At 45.5% G+C, this 17179-nt stretch overlaps 1 protein-coding gene across 1 annotated transcript in view; it reads left to right on the top strand.

Moving 5' to 3' along the window:
* Adamtsl3 (ADAMTS like 3) overlaps positions 1–17179 on the top strand; it is a 224751-nt gene that overhangs the window by 88024 nt on the left and 119548 nt on the right. The window contains exons 5-6 of the mRNA XM_050154110.1: positions 4154–4199; positions 10498–10734. Of these exons, the coding sequence (XP_050010067.1) occupies positions 4154–4199; positions 10498–10734 (283 nt within the window). The remainder of the gene's footprint in view (positions 1–4153; positions 4200–10497; positions 10735–17179) is intronic.

Genomic DNA, 17179 nt, shown 5'->3' with positions numbered 1-17179 from the left:
CACCTTGGGGTGCTTACACACATCATTAGAAATGGGCTAGTCCAGGTGCGAGAATTAGCCTGTAAGGGCTAGAGTTCATGGGCCAAGCAGTTCTTAAATGAATACAGTTTGTGTGTTGTTATTTCGGGCATGAGCTAGCCAAGTGGCCGGGGTGTTGGGGACGCAGCCCCGCCGCTCTTTATTTCAACAGCAAACATTGACATTTATTAATAGTTACAAGTTAGATTGCTTTAATGTCATGACAATGAGTTGAATTACATTCGTGAACACAAAGACTCTCTAGAACAGTGCCCAGGGGCTCTGAAATAGCTTAGTCGTTCAAGTGCTTGCCAAAGAAGTTTGAGGAGTTCGAATTCCCATAATGCCTGCAGATTCTGGGCAGTGTAGCAGCCCACCTGTAATTTTGGCTTCTTAAAGCAGGGACAGAGGATCCCCAGAGCAAGTTGGCCAGTGAAACTGGCCAAATCGGTGAGCTCTGGGTTTGAGAGACCTTGACCTGCAAATGAAGATGAATTTCCATGTGCATGTACACCCATGTACATATACACATGCACGCACATACAGATGCACGCTCGCCCACAGACAAGCATTTCAAGAGCCGTAAGTGCACCCGAATTTGTTTCTATTTCTGAAATGCGCCGTGAAGCCTGTGAACCTCAGAATTTGTTGTCTCCCTGAATTGATCTGATTTAACCAAGCGTATGATCCTACAAGATACCCTAAACTTGGTGTGCATATATGTGCGTAAAATACGTGCCTGTGTGCAGAATTATGTGTTCCATATATGTAATGTCTAGAAGGTCAGCGGGGATACCAGCTTGCTCTGGTGTCTCCAGTAGGTATACGATAGCAGTGTATTTCCTCATCCCACGTGGCTCTAGGCATGAGGCCAAACCCAAGTCACAGCCACCTGCTCCACGGCCCCCCCAAAGGGCAGTAATGTCACCTTGCCCACAAACTGGATCAGATTCATTTGAGAGAAGAATAGTAGACTTTTAAAGAATTCAGGCCGTCTTGTGCCCCACCGTTTGGTTCCTCACAGGCAGGCCTTATTCATTCAGATCTCTCACTGCCACTCTGGAGTACCCTAAAGTACTCTGAGTTATTAAGGAGGAAACCCACTTCCCTTGGAAGGCTTATCAGCTCCCCTTGAAGAGCCACAGAGACTGATTAAGACTCCATAAATCTTGAGCACTTGTGGTCAGTTTTTCTTGGAAGAGGAGGCTGGAGGCCATTCTATACAAAGCCGAACAGACAGCCATCCCCGAGCTTTTAGAGACCATCCCAGCGGCGGCTTCTCTTATCAGTGTGCTCCTTCAAATGAGGACTTTGGGGAAAGAGAGGAGCGCGGCCATTTGCTTATTTATTTCTCCGTGGATAGAGTTATTTCAGAACTTGGCTCCACTGAAATATTCCAGTCAGTTCTTTAGCACGACAAGCCATGCCCCAACCACATGTCTTTTTTTTTTCTTTAGAAACCCATGAGTTGATCCTCTGGCCAAGTGCCAATCCCAGGAACCACAGGTTTAGCCCCACTACTATTTTAAAATTAATGTATTTTTTATTCTTCAAAACATATGCTTCTGAACCTTTATGACACTAGTGTTTGAATCAATCTATCACCAAGTGAATATTAAATTATAGTACTATAAACTCCAGGGAAACTTTATTAATGTTTGTAATGTATTCTCATGTGACACCAGCATGTTTTTTAGATAGTCATAAATTCAGACTTTAAAAACCTTCCGTTCTAGGGTGCTATGAGTTTTGTAATGGGTAGAGAAACCTTGCTGGCGAAACATTGTTCTTGAGTTTTCATATGCTCCTGATAGGCATCAGGTCTTTCATATGCTAATTATAGTGGTATTAAAAACACACAAGTAATATTTTTTGCAGCTCAAAAGGAATATTTCCAGAATAAGCTGGCAGGTTCCTGCTTGGGGAATTAGGGCCCTCATGTCCTTAACTCTAAAATAACTCGCATTTCATTTTATGCTTCTTTCATAAAGCAGCCATTCATTTTCCGACTAAAGGGCAACCCAAGCCGGCCACATCAATAGAGGCCGCCCGTGGGCGGAGTGTGCGTCAGGCTGGAGGATGGGGAAAGAGAACGCTAAACGTGGCAGCTGGTGGCTGGTTTGTAAAATGAGCTGAGCACTAAGGCCCTGGTATCTTTATATCTACATCCCGGTGCCCAGTAAGCTCACCACAGACTTTGTGGACGAGGGAGAACGTCCAGCAGAGTGATTTATGTTTGGAGAACTCTTGGAATGAAATTCTTGTTTTCTGTTGTCCCCTTTGAAGCTGTTGGAGTGGGATGTGTGGGAGGGGTACTCTTGGTCTTTAGGCTTGGAGTTTGGGGCTCTGTGTTCACATAGGTGACTCCTGGACACGTGGGTGACAGCTGGGTATGGACCTTGGCTAGGTAGCCGGCAGAGCTGACTTGAGACACAGCCATGAGACACTTGACTCTTCTCTTTTAGGTTAAATTTCTATTTGAAAAAATGTTTTTATTTAAATAGGCAAAATTAAACAATTATTAAAATTCATGTAAAAAGTATTTCTAAGTTTTTAAATTACTTTAAAAGAAATTTCTCTTCCTTGTGCACTCCCAAGGGTTTTTTTAGTTCTTGGTATTTCTATTAATTCTGATTTTCTATTGAGCCATTTCCCTTCAATTTTTCTTTCTCCTTGAAATTAGGAAACTTGATTGAGTAAAATAAGAATAAACTATAGTAAAAATGTTTTTTGAAAATGAATAGCCAACAGAAAATATCACAGGACATCAGTCCGTGCAAAGAACAAATTCTAAGTGGATTAAAGCCCTTTAGGGTTATAAGCTGACATGACAGAAAGCCTTGGGAAGTCGCTTCCCTGATCTAGCAGCCAAGTCCCTAAAATTAACAGCGTGACTGAAATCGCCCTTTCACCCCATTGTTCTCCTCTGTCACCCACATGAGAGGGAAAGTGACGTGAGCCTGGCCAATGAATGGCCTCCATCAAGCAGCTGTGGCTCCCAGAAGAACGGAGTCTTCCAGCCCAGCATGGCTTTTCTGCCAGCCTCCTGGCTTGGTGTTTCCTACATCTTTAAAGTGTGGTGTCCTCTCGTGAAGGCTGCCGCCAACCGTAGGAGTAGACTCTTGACAAGGGAAACCACGGGGAGGTTCAGTCCCTGAGTGTGGAGACTTTAGCCAACCCCCGACCGTAATGTGGGAAGACATTCTAAACCACGAGTTCAGAAGGAGCAACTAATGGGTTCACGGTCTGTCTTCAGAGTCAAGCATTGGAAGCATTAGGGGTCATGCTTTGGGAGGCAGCCATTGATTGTCCCTAAGGCTTCTAAATCCAGCTGAGGATGGCACCTCCCACGGAGCGGTGCACGTCCTAAGGGAACAGAACGTTTAAGGCTAGCTGGGCGTGGCGATGTATGCCTGTAATCCCAGCACTTGGGAGGCAGGGATAGGAAGATCATTACAGGTCTACTAGGGCTGCATGGCCCTGCCTATGAAAAACAAACAAACAAACAAACAGTGAAGGTTGCTTGGCGTGAGGTGTGAGTTCAAGGGTGGCAAAGAAAGAAAAGTAAGACTCAGCAATAAAGAGCAACCCCACATACTGGGCAGGGCGGCACAAGCCTTAATTCTAATACTTGGTGAGTAGGGGGATTGAACTGGGCCACATCGTCAGTTCCAGGTCAGCCCAGGGCTAAATGGCAAGACCCTGTCTCCAAAGACACAACAAACAAACCAACAAACACAAGAAGGGCATCAGACCCAGTAATATACAGAGTAGCCATTATAGAAGAGATAATTTAGAGAAGCATTTGTTGATCTCTTTGGAACACCACACACACACACACACACACACACACACACACACACACCAATTCCATAGATTATGTAGACCCCAGAGTAAGAACAAAGCTAGCTGATCATTGTGCCATTCACTAAAGAATTCACCCTCTATTTTATGGACACCTCCTGGAGATGTTTTTGGTTCCCTGATCCGTGGACGTTTGCTTCTTCAGAGTTTAAACTTAGAATCTTTGCAGTAGCACACAGCACTAAAATTTTACAGGAAACTAGCACCTTGTCTTTGCATCATTTTAATGCGTGCCACCTCTATAAAAGCCATTGTTTCCTTCCTCCTTTAGAAACTGCGAAGGACAGAACATCAGATACAAGACATGCAGCAATCACGTAAGTCCGAGACTATGTCATGCAATCATACCCTGTCTTAGAGTGTTTAACGTGAATGTGGAGACCAACACTATATTGAGAACTGTTCTGTTAACTTTAAATACTTGTTTGGCTGATGGCAGTCTTTGTATACAAGTATCTCCCATCCACAGTGCTCTTTGTAGGCCATTTCACATTTATGATGGAACTTGGTAAGTATGTAATTATGACTCCGTTCGTAGAAGTGACATACACAATAGCTTCAGAGTCCTTCACGGCCCCAAGTGCTTTTATGTCAGAATCTCAGCTAGTCTCTTCCACTAAGTGGAGACGTACATGAAGAAAAATGGACACACAAACACACGAAGAGGGAGTGAGGCTGAGGGATGGACACACAGACACACAAAGACAGAGTGAGGCTGAGGGACGGACACACAGACACGTGAAGAGGGAGTGAGGCTGAGGGACGGACACACAGACACACAAAGACAGAGTGAGGCTGAGGGATGGACACACAGACACACAAAGACAGAGTGAGGCTGAGGGACGGACATACAGACACATGAAGAGGGAGTGAGGCTGAGGGATGGACACACAGACACACAAAGAGGGAGTGAGGCTGAGGGACGGACACACAGACACACAAAGAGGGAGTGAGGCTGAGGGATGGACACACAGACACATGAAGAGGGAGTGAGGCCAAGGGGGTAAAATTCTCTTTGAGAGTTTCAAAGGAAGACTTCAGCTGGGAACAGGTCTGGGGTGTTTCCTCTACAGCAGACTGCCTGTTGCAGCCCCTGCTAGGTGACTCAGAAGGTCACACAGAAGGAAGGATTTATACAAGCCTCTTTGTTTGGTACATGAGTCAGCACTAAAAAGAATTAGAATACTGTGCTTTGCAATTATATGCAAAATTTGGACCTGGGGTGGTAGTTCAGTTGGAAAAGAGTTTGCCTTGCAAACAGGAGGACCTGAGTTCAAGCCCCAGAACCCATGTAAAAATTCCAGGCGTGGGGGCGGGCTTGTAATCCCAGCACTGGGAAGGCAGAGAGAGGAGGAGCCTGGGGCTTACTGACCAGGAGCCTAATTGGTGAACTCCGGGCTAATGAGGGACTCTGTCTCAAAGGAGGCCAGCGACATCATTCAGGATAACAGTCAAGGTTGTCCTCTGGCTCCATTCACACAGATGAACACATGCACGCACACTTGTTCCTTGGCGTGCACACGTGCCTGCTACACACATCAAAAAAACGACCACTCCTTTTTATTCCAAACATTTCCTTCTTTAGCAAAATATACTCGAACAAAACAGCAGGGCTCCAGATGAAGTGCAGAGGCTCCGGGAAGCTCTTCTGAGAGAGTCAGGTGCTCTCTTAGGAAGAAGTTTAGCAGTGTCTCCTGACACCTCTGCCCTTTTCTTTCCAGAGTCTTCTTTCTCCACAGAAGTCCCACCTAACCACTTTCCTGCCTTGCTATTGGTCATTCAACTTTTTATTAAAATGATCAGAAGGCACCTGGGCAAACACACACCTTCACAGTATCAACAAATATTCTGCAACAGACCCAGCAGGGTAGCAGGCCACAGTGTCCTCTCCAATATACGAGCTCCTGGCTTCCCTGTCAAAAGAGATGGGGTCTTGGGCTGAAAAATTAGGGTGCAACATGGTGAGGCCTAAGTAACTTCAGTCTTTAGGTAAAAGCTCTGATTGATGTTCAGCATAGGTCCTTACAGAGAAAATTATCAGGAGCCTATCAGAGCGATTGTGAGATTTCAGAAGAAGCCGTGCACGTCGGTCAGGAGTTCTAATACCCGAATTCATCAACTCCTTGTGTTTCCTTAGTCCAGGGCTTATGGAATTAAAGGCAATGCTAGCAAAAGCAAAGGGGAATGCCTTCTAAACTGCACAATGTATCACAACTTGGCAGGAACATTTTTGCAACATGGGCAAATTTTTAATGAGCAGTTAGCTCTGCACAGTGGGCTCTCTGATGGCTTCCAAAAAAGGTGACATTTGATGTGGCCTTCGCAGGATCCTTATTTTATGTCATAAAGCCCATGAGTGGCTAATTTTTTTTTTACCCGTTTTCACAAGGTGTTTCTCTTGGGGGTATTCTCTTGCCATTGCTGTTGTTTTTGCTCTGTATTAGAGCCATGTTCTGGGGCTGGATGGCCCAGTGGTTGGCAATACTTGCTGCTCTTTCAGAGGACTGGAGTTTGCTTCTCAGAACATATATTGATATATTCACAGTTTCCTGTAACTCTAGCTCCAGGGGCTGCAACAGTCCCCTCTGACCTCTGTGAACACACACACATACATATAGCCCTAAATAAATATTAATCTTTTAAGAAGGAGCTGTTCCCTCTCATATATGTCTTCAACTATGAGACTAGACTAGGCTATTTTAATACCAAAAAAAAAAATGTCTTGAGCTGCGCTTAGCTAAGCCAGGCTGGGCAGGCTTAGAGTTGAGGCTATACCAATGTAAAGTGAATGAAAGCAATTAACTGATTGCCTATGTCTCCTCCAGTTCTTAGAAAGTGGAACCCAGGAAATAGTTCAGTCTTCATTAGAAAACCTGAACGCCCAGAGTGTTTCTAAGTTCCTTCCTCTGAGACGTATTTCTTCTGGCCAGTTAAGTTAAGGCATCACGCTTCTACCGAACATACTTGATGACCTTTGTCCTGGGTCATCTGCTCCCGGGAACCCAAAGGAACACACCGCAACACTGTCCCTCAGTAGAAGTATGTGATATTTAATATTATTTAAGCAGAAACAGGTTTCGAGAGCCTGAACCCCAAAAGTGAGGAACAGGGCTATTTTCTCCTCCTCCTGAGATGTGTGGCTTGCCAACTTTCCTTCTCCCTCTGTATCCCGTCCATTCTCCTCTGGGATGCGAACTGCCAGTCTTTGCTGGGGCACACATGTCATAAAAGAAAGGGACAGCCCAGCCCCAGATTCATATGACTTATTCATCTCTGTTCCTCCTTTTTGGTGTAATTCAAATTCTTGGGGAAGTTTGACCTGGTGTAGACCAGATGTGTCCTGGCCAAGGATGACAAACTGGGCCACCCATTGGGCAAGGGCTGAGCTCAGGCAGACATCCTAGACTTACATTAGCTAGCACTCACTGCAATTTTAAATCTTTACTGGCTTATAGAATTCAGCCTGCCAGACCGTTCAGCCCCTACAGAGTGCTTGCCACACCCGTGAGCCCAGTGCAAGGGGACACATCTGTTCCCAGCTTTCCTGCACACTTTTCTTTGGTTTTGAAGATTTTGAAAGAGAACACTGACCATGGCTTGTGGGAAAGTAGGTGATGTCATCTTGTCATCGATCTTCCTCATGGTCACACGGAAGACAGAGGCCCCATTTCTAAAGAGAAAAGTTGTCAGCTTCAGTCTGCTGTGGTTTGCTTTTCTTCATTTGTCATGGTCTGAGATAAGATTTTATGTCTCTAAGACAACCAAAATGAATACACTGTCGAATGTTTTACACCAGTATAGTGAGCCCACGGGGAAGTCTGGTAAGCATGGTCTGCTCCTTCCCTAACTATTTCCAAAGGACTTGGAGGGTGTTTGCAAAGACCAAAGGCACAACCCAGTTGTTGCATAACATTGTGTGGAAATGCAAGGTGAGCAACTGTCCCTAGACTGGGACAGCATCAACAGCTGAAAGAATGACTCATTCAAGTTAAGCTTTCTGGGGTAAGTGAGTTTATTAGGGGTGCTTAAGGATGATTATGGACAGTTCCATTTTCCTAGAAGTCTCACGCACACCGCTCATTTTATGTGCCTCTAAGCTTAGAGTGGAATTGACGATACAGAGCCGGCTTCAGCGTGATACTTAGTAGGGCAATGGATGTGCCTGCAGACCCACACACCACGCTAGCCTCTGGTAAATTGATGCTGATAGGTACTTCTCCCAAAGACTGCAATGGTGTAGGCCAACGCAATCCAACCCTAAGAAGGGTGGCTTGGTTTTCTCTGTCTAGGAAGCAGAACAGCTAAACGGTGGATTGCAGCAAATTGGAGTCACTGTATTGAGGATTAGGAGGTCTGGCCCCATTGTAACAGTAAAACATGGGTTTGATATGGGGGCAAGGTGATACATGAAATAAACTATGTTTTAGAAGCATGTTGAAACATGTTCTTTTTTTGAGAAAATAGGGTGAGATTTTTTTACCTCACAGTACTCATCTGAATAATTCTAGCTAGAACAAAGAGTTAAACTGGTCACAGTGGCAGGCACATGGCTGAGACAGAGCAAGGAGGATCAACTGAAATTCAAAGTGTAAGCGTAGCTAGTCTGGGCTGCAGAACCCCACCTCAAAAATAAAATGGAAAAAAAAATCCAGAGCAACAATGACACATAAAACCCCAACTCCAAGCTCAAAGAGTTAAATGCCACGGCCAACCTATAAAGGAACTAGACAAATACAAATTTAATTAATAAAATTCGTCCTCAGGGCAGGGTAAGAAAAGAATTTGTAGTCCATTAAAATGGAAGAAGTCTTGCAGGGTAAGAAACGCTTTGTGGGAGCCTAGGCAGTTTGGATGCTCACCTTACTAGACCTGGATGGAGCTGGGTGGTCCTTGGACTTCCCATAGGGCAGGGAACCCTGATTGCTCTTCGGGCTGACGAGGGAGAGGGACTTGATTGGGGGAGGGGGAGGGAAATGGGAGGCGGTGGCTGGGAGGAGGCAGACATCTTTAATAAATAAATAAATTAAAAAGAAAAAGAAAAAAAAGAAATGCCAAGAATGCAGGCTGTGTAAACATTTAAGCCTTCTCGACGTCATAAGGCACCTGAGCCAAATGACACAGTGAAGAGGTTTCCAGCAGAAATGACCAAATTTGATGACCACATTTTCAAAGACCAGATGTAAAAAGGCAAACTTAAAAGACTACCTATGAGGCCTAAACAATAAGAAGGAAACGGAACTGAAAGCAATGAAAGTGCCTTATACATGTCTGATTAGAAATTATAATATCCAGATGGGGAAGAAGGATCCAGAAAAGCAACCGTATAGGGTGTGGCTAACGGTAACACCTTTCTCGAGGACCATTTCACAACATAGAGTAGCCCATAAAATATGCGTACACGTGCACTCAGAGAATTTTATTTTCAAAAATAAACCCTTAGGGAAGAGTCAAGCTTTGTATAAATATTTCAGTATAGGAATCTTTGTAAATTGTAGCTTATTCATTTTAATATAAACTTTCCCCCGAAGTTCTTAGAATGAACATTAACAGGAAAAGTATAAAATAATAGAAACCGTTTCCAGGAGTGCCCACTTGTCTCATCCAGCGTCTTGCCTTGGAACTATCTAGAAGGAAGAATGCATAACCTAAGAAAAAGGCCTCCCCCGAGTCTGCAGCACTTGCACTTTTTACTGTTCGTGGGAGGGAGCCCTAGGGTGTTGGGCTTTCTTTGCTTCTGTCACAGACAGAACCTCCCACTAGCTTGCTGAGGGCAGATGTTTGGTACCAGCGAGGAGCAATGGGAGACGAGAAAAGGAAAAGGCAGGCGCATCGAATAGCAACGGAGACACAGCCGGCAGCTCTCCCAAAACACAGATGTTTGGACAAGACTACACGCCTTCCTTTATAGGCATTTATAGGCAGTTAACAGTTGCTAGGGGGTGGGTGTGGGGGTGTCTGGGGGAACACAAAATAAGACAGGAAAGTAGAGTGACAGCTGGTTGGCCAGGGGAAGGTGTTCAGTGGGAGAGGAGCAAGAGAAAGTAATGGGGGTAAATATAATCGAAATACATCATATATGTGCCTGAAAGTATCTTAATAAAGCTCATTATTACATCGAATTAAACTACTTTAATAAAAACACACACACAGCAGTTTAGGGCTAAAATAGGAGCAAATGACCCCGCTGCAATGACGCCCAAGGGCCAAGACTGATACCGTTCCTGTATCCTTGAATTGCCTTGGATATAAAGGCCTTTGGTTCCCCCGTGACTCAAAAAGGAGACTGCTATTCATTTGGTAGTTTACACACGAGATGGCTAAACCAGGCTAAAATTAGCACCTACACAGGATGTGCCTTAATTAGCTGGGAAAACACCTGGTTGGAAGAGGGGTAGGATTAATAAAATGTTCCCCTCGGTAGGTCAGCCTTGCAGAGACCCCTGTGGAATTCCGCAGTGTAGAGATGCAGGTTCAGTTTGTGATCTCAGGGCGTAGGGAGGGCCTGAGAAAATAATGTGTCTTAGCAGAGGCAGGTGGGGTCTGGTTCAGCCTTCCCCTGCCCCCGTGGCTGGTTAATGTGCCCGGGGCCACACAGTTCCTTATGTTTCCCTACAGGACTGCCCAGCAGACTCGGAAGACTTCAGAGCCCAGCAGTGCTCAGCCTACAACGACGTGCAGTACCAGGGCCACTATTATGAGTGGATTCCACTATACAATGACCCTGCTGCCCCGTGCGCGCTCAAATGTCATGCTCAGGGACAGAGCTTGGTGGTGGAGCTGGCACCCAAGGTGCTGGATGGAACTCGCTGCAACGCGGACTCACTGGATATGTGCATAAGTGGCATCTGCCAGGTAAGCCACACCTGCCATACACGGCCTGGGTTTGGGGACGTTCCGTGTCCATTCTCAGTAAGGAGGTTTGGACCATTTCATTGTAAGTGTATTCCATGGGAGAGAATGTGTGGGCTTTAGGGAAATGATAGAATTCTCTCTCTGTTCTTCTGATCCCCGAGAAAGGTTTTCAAAATCCTGGATATCCGGCATTCCAATCATGTTTTCCTTATTGAATGCCGTATGGCTTTTGCCTGTGCAGAATCAAAATGTATGACTTCTTAAATTCTCTGGGATCAGGAAATCTCCAACTTGGGCATACAAACAGAACCCCCCACACACACACCCGCCCGCCAAAGCGTTTGAGATAGTGTAACCTGCCACTCCCACCTAGTATTTCTGACTCTGTCCATGGGAGTGAGGCCCAGCTCTTTGAGTTTCTCTTGAGTTCTCAGAGCTACCGAAGCTTTGCTGTGGGCTCCAGGACCACACTCTGAGATCACTGCTCTGAGCAGGCAGTACTGACCTCTGGGATCAAGGTCGGTCCAGCAGGTGGGCCTGGAGATTTTGGGGGAGCTGAGAGGAGTGGGACCAAGGCATCAACACCAGTGGATGGCAACAGCTGAGAATTTAGGCAGGTTCTAGAAACAGCATGCGGACTACAGGGGCATCGTAGACTTCCTTCCTCTTCCTTTGATCTCTGAAGGATGTTTCTCTGTTTGTGTGTATGTGGGTGTGGGTGAGAGAGAGACACAGAGAGAGACAGAGAGACAGAGAGAGAAAGAGAGAGAGCGTGTGCGCATGCGTAGATGTGTTAGCTCACATGAGAATTGGTGGAGGCTTAGAGGCTGACACCAGGCATCCTCCTCAATTTTCCTTCACATCTTTTGAGACAGAGTCTCTCATTGAACATAGCTGGGCTGATCAGCAAGCCCTAGTGATCAGCCTATCTCCTCTTGCCCCCACCGTCACCAGGGCTAGGATTATAGGTTTGTGTCACAAGGTCCTAAGAACTATTTTTTTTTAAGGAAACTATAGAGTTAATAAATGGAAGTATGAGGAAGGCTTGGAAATAGAGGAGGGGAGCAGTGGGAAGGGGTAGGAGGATACGGTAATAGGAGATTGAAGATGATTGCAGTGTGTGTGTGTATGAAATGCATAATGAAACCCATTAATTTATACATTTGATAAATGCTAATATAAAACAACAAATCTATAGTATTCCATCACTTCTAGAAGGCTCCGGGCAGTAACAGTAACTACGGCAATCAGCCCAGCTGCGTGTGGGAGAAAACACAGTATCTGTCTTTCCTTCCCCATGGCCTTTCATGTTTCTTCTTCCTCTTTCCTTTGCCCCCCCCCCCCGCCCCATTTTCCAATCACCCACTTCCACTTTCAGGTTCCTTCCTTCCTCCATTCCTCTTTCCCTTTTTTCTTCCTCCCTTCCCTTCCTCCCTCCCTCTTTCCATCCCTCGTTCCCTCCTTCCTCCTCTTCCTCTTCTTCTTCCTTATAAATATCATTCTTGTGTTCTCTGCCTCCCTCAGTGGTTTATGATGGGCTCTCTTAAAATCCAGGAATCCTGCCAAGTTTTCCAGGACTTTCCTACACAATTTTCTGCTACCTGACTCCTCAGCTGTTTTAACATAATTTTTAAGGGGGTACCTAGAAAAATTTAGTGTAAGACAGATATTTTCCACACCCCTTCTTGTTCCTCTGCATGCCCATCCTTTCTACTCCCCAAGCATGCCATCCAGATTATACAGATGTTACATCTGATGAGCTGCGTGGAGATAATGTGTCATTGCCCAAAGCAGGACTTATAGTCATCATTCCCTCCCTTTGTTTTCATTTCCACTTCAGGCAAAGTTTTGCCATATACTTGTTACTGTTTTCAAAGTAACTTTGTAGCCCAGGCTAGCACCAAGCCTATGGTCCTTCTATCTCAGCCTCTTGAGTACTGGGAATCCAGGCTATGATGTACTCACTAGTGTTATCTGAATCATTCTATCAACATAAAATTCTCCATGCTTTGTCTTTGCATTCCTCTGTTCCCCTAGCCACTGGGAACCAGCAGAAAAATTCCAAACACTTAGAGACAACTTATTCCCAAATAACACATAGGCAAGAATCTCACAACAAAGGAAAAGTTACTTTGAATTCAGCGAACATGGAAATACAACTTGATAAAATGTGTGTGATACAATGAAAGCTGCCCTCAAAGGGAAATTTCCAGCCCCAAAGAAGGCTCCAGGATGGTGCATCTATGCCTTAGGGAACTGGAAATGCAACAGAATTCAATGCGAGTCAAGCAGAAGAAAATAACTCATGAAAATGAGAGAAAAATCCCAATGAAAAAGAATTGGAAATGAAGAGATAAAGGAGGCCAAAGTTGGATTTCTAGAGACAGCAGTAGCATTTTACAGCTATAAAACAGACTAAGAAAATAATGAGACGGAAAGAAAATGGCATCAGAAGTAAATCATGAGACATTACTCAGATCAGACTCAGTGGGCAGTAAAAGGACAATGAAGGAGTAACAACAACCCTGTGCTCATAGACTGGATAGACGAAATGACCATATGTTTTCAAGATAGGGTTTCACTGTGTAACACTGACCAGTCCTGAGTCCACTGTATGGACCAGGCTGGCCTTAACTCACAAAGATCCACTTGCTTCTACCTACTGAATGCTGGGATTAAAGGTGTTGGCCACCACAGTTGGCTTAATGTCATTCTTAACAGTAACAAGTTAGACAGTTGCTTGCTAAGATCAGGAACAAGGCAAAGATGTCCCCCCAGCTCCTCCTCTCCCCGCCACTGCCTTTCAACAGACTGGGAATAAAAGACAAGAAAATATGCTGTTTGAGGAAAAGACCAACATTATCTTTGTTTACACATGATTTGATTGCATATGCTGAATAAAAAAAAATAAAGCCTCCTGGAACTAACAACTGATTACAGATAGTACAGTGTGTATAAACAGGTTAGCTGTACAAAAGTCAAAGACTTAAGGAAATACAGCTCCACTTACATCAGCATCCCCCAAGGGAGCTGAGCAAAGTTGGAGGACCGGCATTCTACAGCCTCCGGTCTCCATATAAGGTGACAGCAGTCAAAGCAGTAAGAAACCAGCACAAGAAGAGACAAACGGGAAGTGGTCTGTACTGTGGTGGAAAGCCTAGGAATAAGTCCATAGCCAGCCAAGTGACCTCCCAGGAAGCAGCAATGAGAGAAGACAGTTCACAGATTGTGCTGGGAGAACCGGATATTGCCATATAAGCACTCTAAACACAGATTGGCCTCCTTCACCAAACATAACTATACCACAAATCCAGACGCAAAACGGAAACTCTTCTTGAAGTTGACACCGCAGCATCCAGCCTCCCCTAGCTGCCTGCCGATCTCTCTTTGTCCATTGCCTGCCCTGCTTTGTCTTATCTAACACTCCCTGTTGCCAAATCTTGCCATGCTCAACGCTTGCTGTTCCATTCTTTTGCATTATAAGCTGTCCGGGATTTCCCTTTGGTCCAGCCAGTCCGCCCCGTGGGGCTTGTCCACTGCATAACCATACTTCTCACCAGTTTGTGGGATTATGCTATTTCTTTCCAACTTCTTGTCAATGCCGGGCATTACGTTTGTGCTCAAAATGAGCTTGTTGTCAGTAAAGGTGACGTTGGAAAGTTGAGAATGAGTTAGATAAACAAAGGAAAGGCCTGGGCTCATGACATGCAGAAGAAGGAGGCAGCGTCAGGTGTGTGTAAGGGTATCTAATCTTCTACGGGGCTGAGGGGTAAGGTGTGGTCGTGCGGTAGCGCTGGAAGTTGGGAGTGCATGTGTGAGTGGAAAGAAGCAAGTTGTTAACTTTTCCCGAGCGCTGTCGGAAGAGCCACTGAGTGACTTTCCAAGAAACAGCTCAGATGGGCTTGCCGCTAGAAAGGTTACCTCCCTGGTAGTGTGCCCGGATATTTGGAGGGGAAACAATGGGAGGTCAAGTTTGGACTCATGAAGGCTGCAAAGTCCAACAGTGGGTAGGACGACTAATGAAGGGGAGGGAACTTTAGGAAGGAACAGCATGTTGTTTAGGACTGCATGGGTGAACGGATGTGGGGAGCGGAAGGGGGTCACTTGGTAGACTAGTGTGGTCATCAGGAAGACAGAAAACGTTGGGTGGGAACGAGATGGGATGAGCTTGGTACACCTGTGAATAAATAAGTTGGCTCAGATTTTAGATCTGGGTGGGGGGGTGATGCTAAGCTCCTGGTATCTAACCTAATGCCCCTGGGTACTCGGTAAGGAGAGCAGAGGACTGGCCTTGTCACTGAAGGGGACAAGGGAAGTGCCCCTGATGCTGACTGGATGGAAGAGACTATGTGCCGTGTAAAGACCATGAGCGAGAGAAGAAAGGCTGGGAGAATATTGCACAAGGAAGGTTAACAGTGCCAGTTACTTCAGGGGCTTCACGAGGCTCGGGAGGTAGGTTGATGAAAGCTAGTTGGCGACCTCGGTTTAGGTAAAGCCTGTGACCTGGCGAGAAAAGGCATTGGTGGTTAGCAGACTTCACTAGTTTCCCGGGGGTACGCAACACATTGCCACAGACTTGATAGCTTAAAACAACAGAAATGTGTTTTCTAATACCCTGGAAGCCAGAAGTCCCAAATCAAAAGCTTCAGCAGGATTTGTTCCTTCTAGAGAGAAAGCTCAGCCCATCCCTCACTCTTCTGGCTTCTTGTGGTTGATAGTCAGTCTCCACGCTCCTTCCTTGTGGATCCATTGTGGCAGCCTTGGCCTCTGTCCTCATCTAATCTTCTCATCTATCTCTATGTCTTCCTTTAAAATAAAAACAAAACAGAATCAGGACACCTGCTATTCTTCTCCGGATGATTTAATCCCAGGATTCTAAATTGAAGTTGCATAGACTTCCAGCTCACTTCCTGTAATACATGCTGTCATCTGCTCAGAGCTGGCTGATGGCCATGTGGCCTCTCCCTTAGTGTCACCGAGATTTGGCCTTTTCAATGGGCAAAAAAAATGAGACACAGCCTTTCTTGTATGCCCTTTCAAAAAATGTCCAATTCCAGAAACATTCTATGTGCCCAACAGGGTAGCTGTAACCAAAGGGGCCTTCGGTCAACCCGATCGCACGTTTCCTGGCCTCCTCTGGTCCTCACTGTCCAAACTTCCCTTTGTTATCTAAATCCAGCTTCCTCGTTTGCCCGGTAACTCCCAGCTTTGGACCAGGTCTGCGGGATGATAGCAGATTCCACTTCTGAATTAGCCCGTTTTAAATGAGCGTCTCCCATTGTGAGTTTGTGAATCCATGCTGCAGGAAGGGGTACTGTCTGTTTTCATTTTCCAAGGTGAATGCAGGCCATCTGAATAAAAAGATGTAGAGATTTCCCTGTTGAATGCAGGATCTTCCCTTCCTTGGGGAAACACTCCCTTTTTGTCCTGTGTGGCGGCTGTCAGCAGTTGTCAGGGAGAGAGAGTCAACTATGTGAGTCACTCTGCTGGCCTCAGGATCACTGAAGGGAGCCCTGATGAGTATCTGGCACAGACAGTCATTTTTGCAAGTGTGTTTACAATTTTCTCATTTAAAGGAACATGTCACAACACTCCTGGGAGCAAGTTTGCATGAGCCCGAGAAAGCAGACGGCAGGAGATGGTCACAGGCCTCGCCATGGGTCTCGCTGAATGAAGCTTGCTTCTGCTTCTGATGCTTGCTGGGCCAGCTGCGGATCAAATTCCATTATTTCTCCCTTTTCCTCCTCCTCTTCTTCTTAGGGGTGTGTGTGTGTGTGTGTGTGTGTGTGTGTGTGTGTGTGTATGCATGCGTGCACAAGTGCCCTTCGATGCCAGAAGAGGGCATTGAACCTTCTGGACCTAGTGTTGCAGGTGTTAGTGAGCCACCTGTCAAGGGTGCTGGCAACCAAACTTGGGTCCTCCACAAAAGCAATGCACACTCTTAACTGCTGAGATGCCTCTTCGGCACCATGTTTGATTTCTTATTTTTGTTTATCAAATTTCTTGGCAGCTAATTAGATGAAATTACTTAGAGTTTGTGATAAAATAGTTTATGAGGGGTTAGACAGATGGATCGGCAGTTAAAAGCACTGACTGCTCTTCCAGATGATCTGGGTTTGCGTCCAGATGGTCACGGGTGGCTGACAATTGTCTGTAACTCCAGTGCCAGGGGATTTGATACCCTCTTCTAACCTCCTCAGACACTGTACCCATGTCGGAAGTACACAGACGCACATGCAAACCAAACACCCCCACAAAATAATAACTTTTAAAGTAAGAAATAATTTGTTATAAAAAATTACAATGGGATTTATGAAAAGAATAACAAGTAACCATGGGTGTCTTCTGGGGATTGGGAATTATCTAAGCACCTGACTCACGAGCCCAGCAGCAACTGATGAAGCAGGAACAGTAATCTTCCTACCCAAATGGAGACGATACATTT

Source organism: Alexandromys fortis, unplaced genomic scaffold (assembly GCF_014885135.2).
Source record: "Alexandromys fortis isolate MF-2015 unplaced genomic scaffold, M_Fortis_MF-2015_v1.1 scaffold_86, whole genome shotgun sequence".
NCBI classification, from domain to species: domain Eukaryota; kingdom Metazoa; phylum Chordata; class Mammalia; order Rodentia; family Cricetidae; genus Alexandromys; species Alexandromys fortis.
The sequence above is the reverse complement of the archived record's forward strand: the minus strand, read 5'-3'. Positions and strand labels throughout refer to the sequence as shown.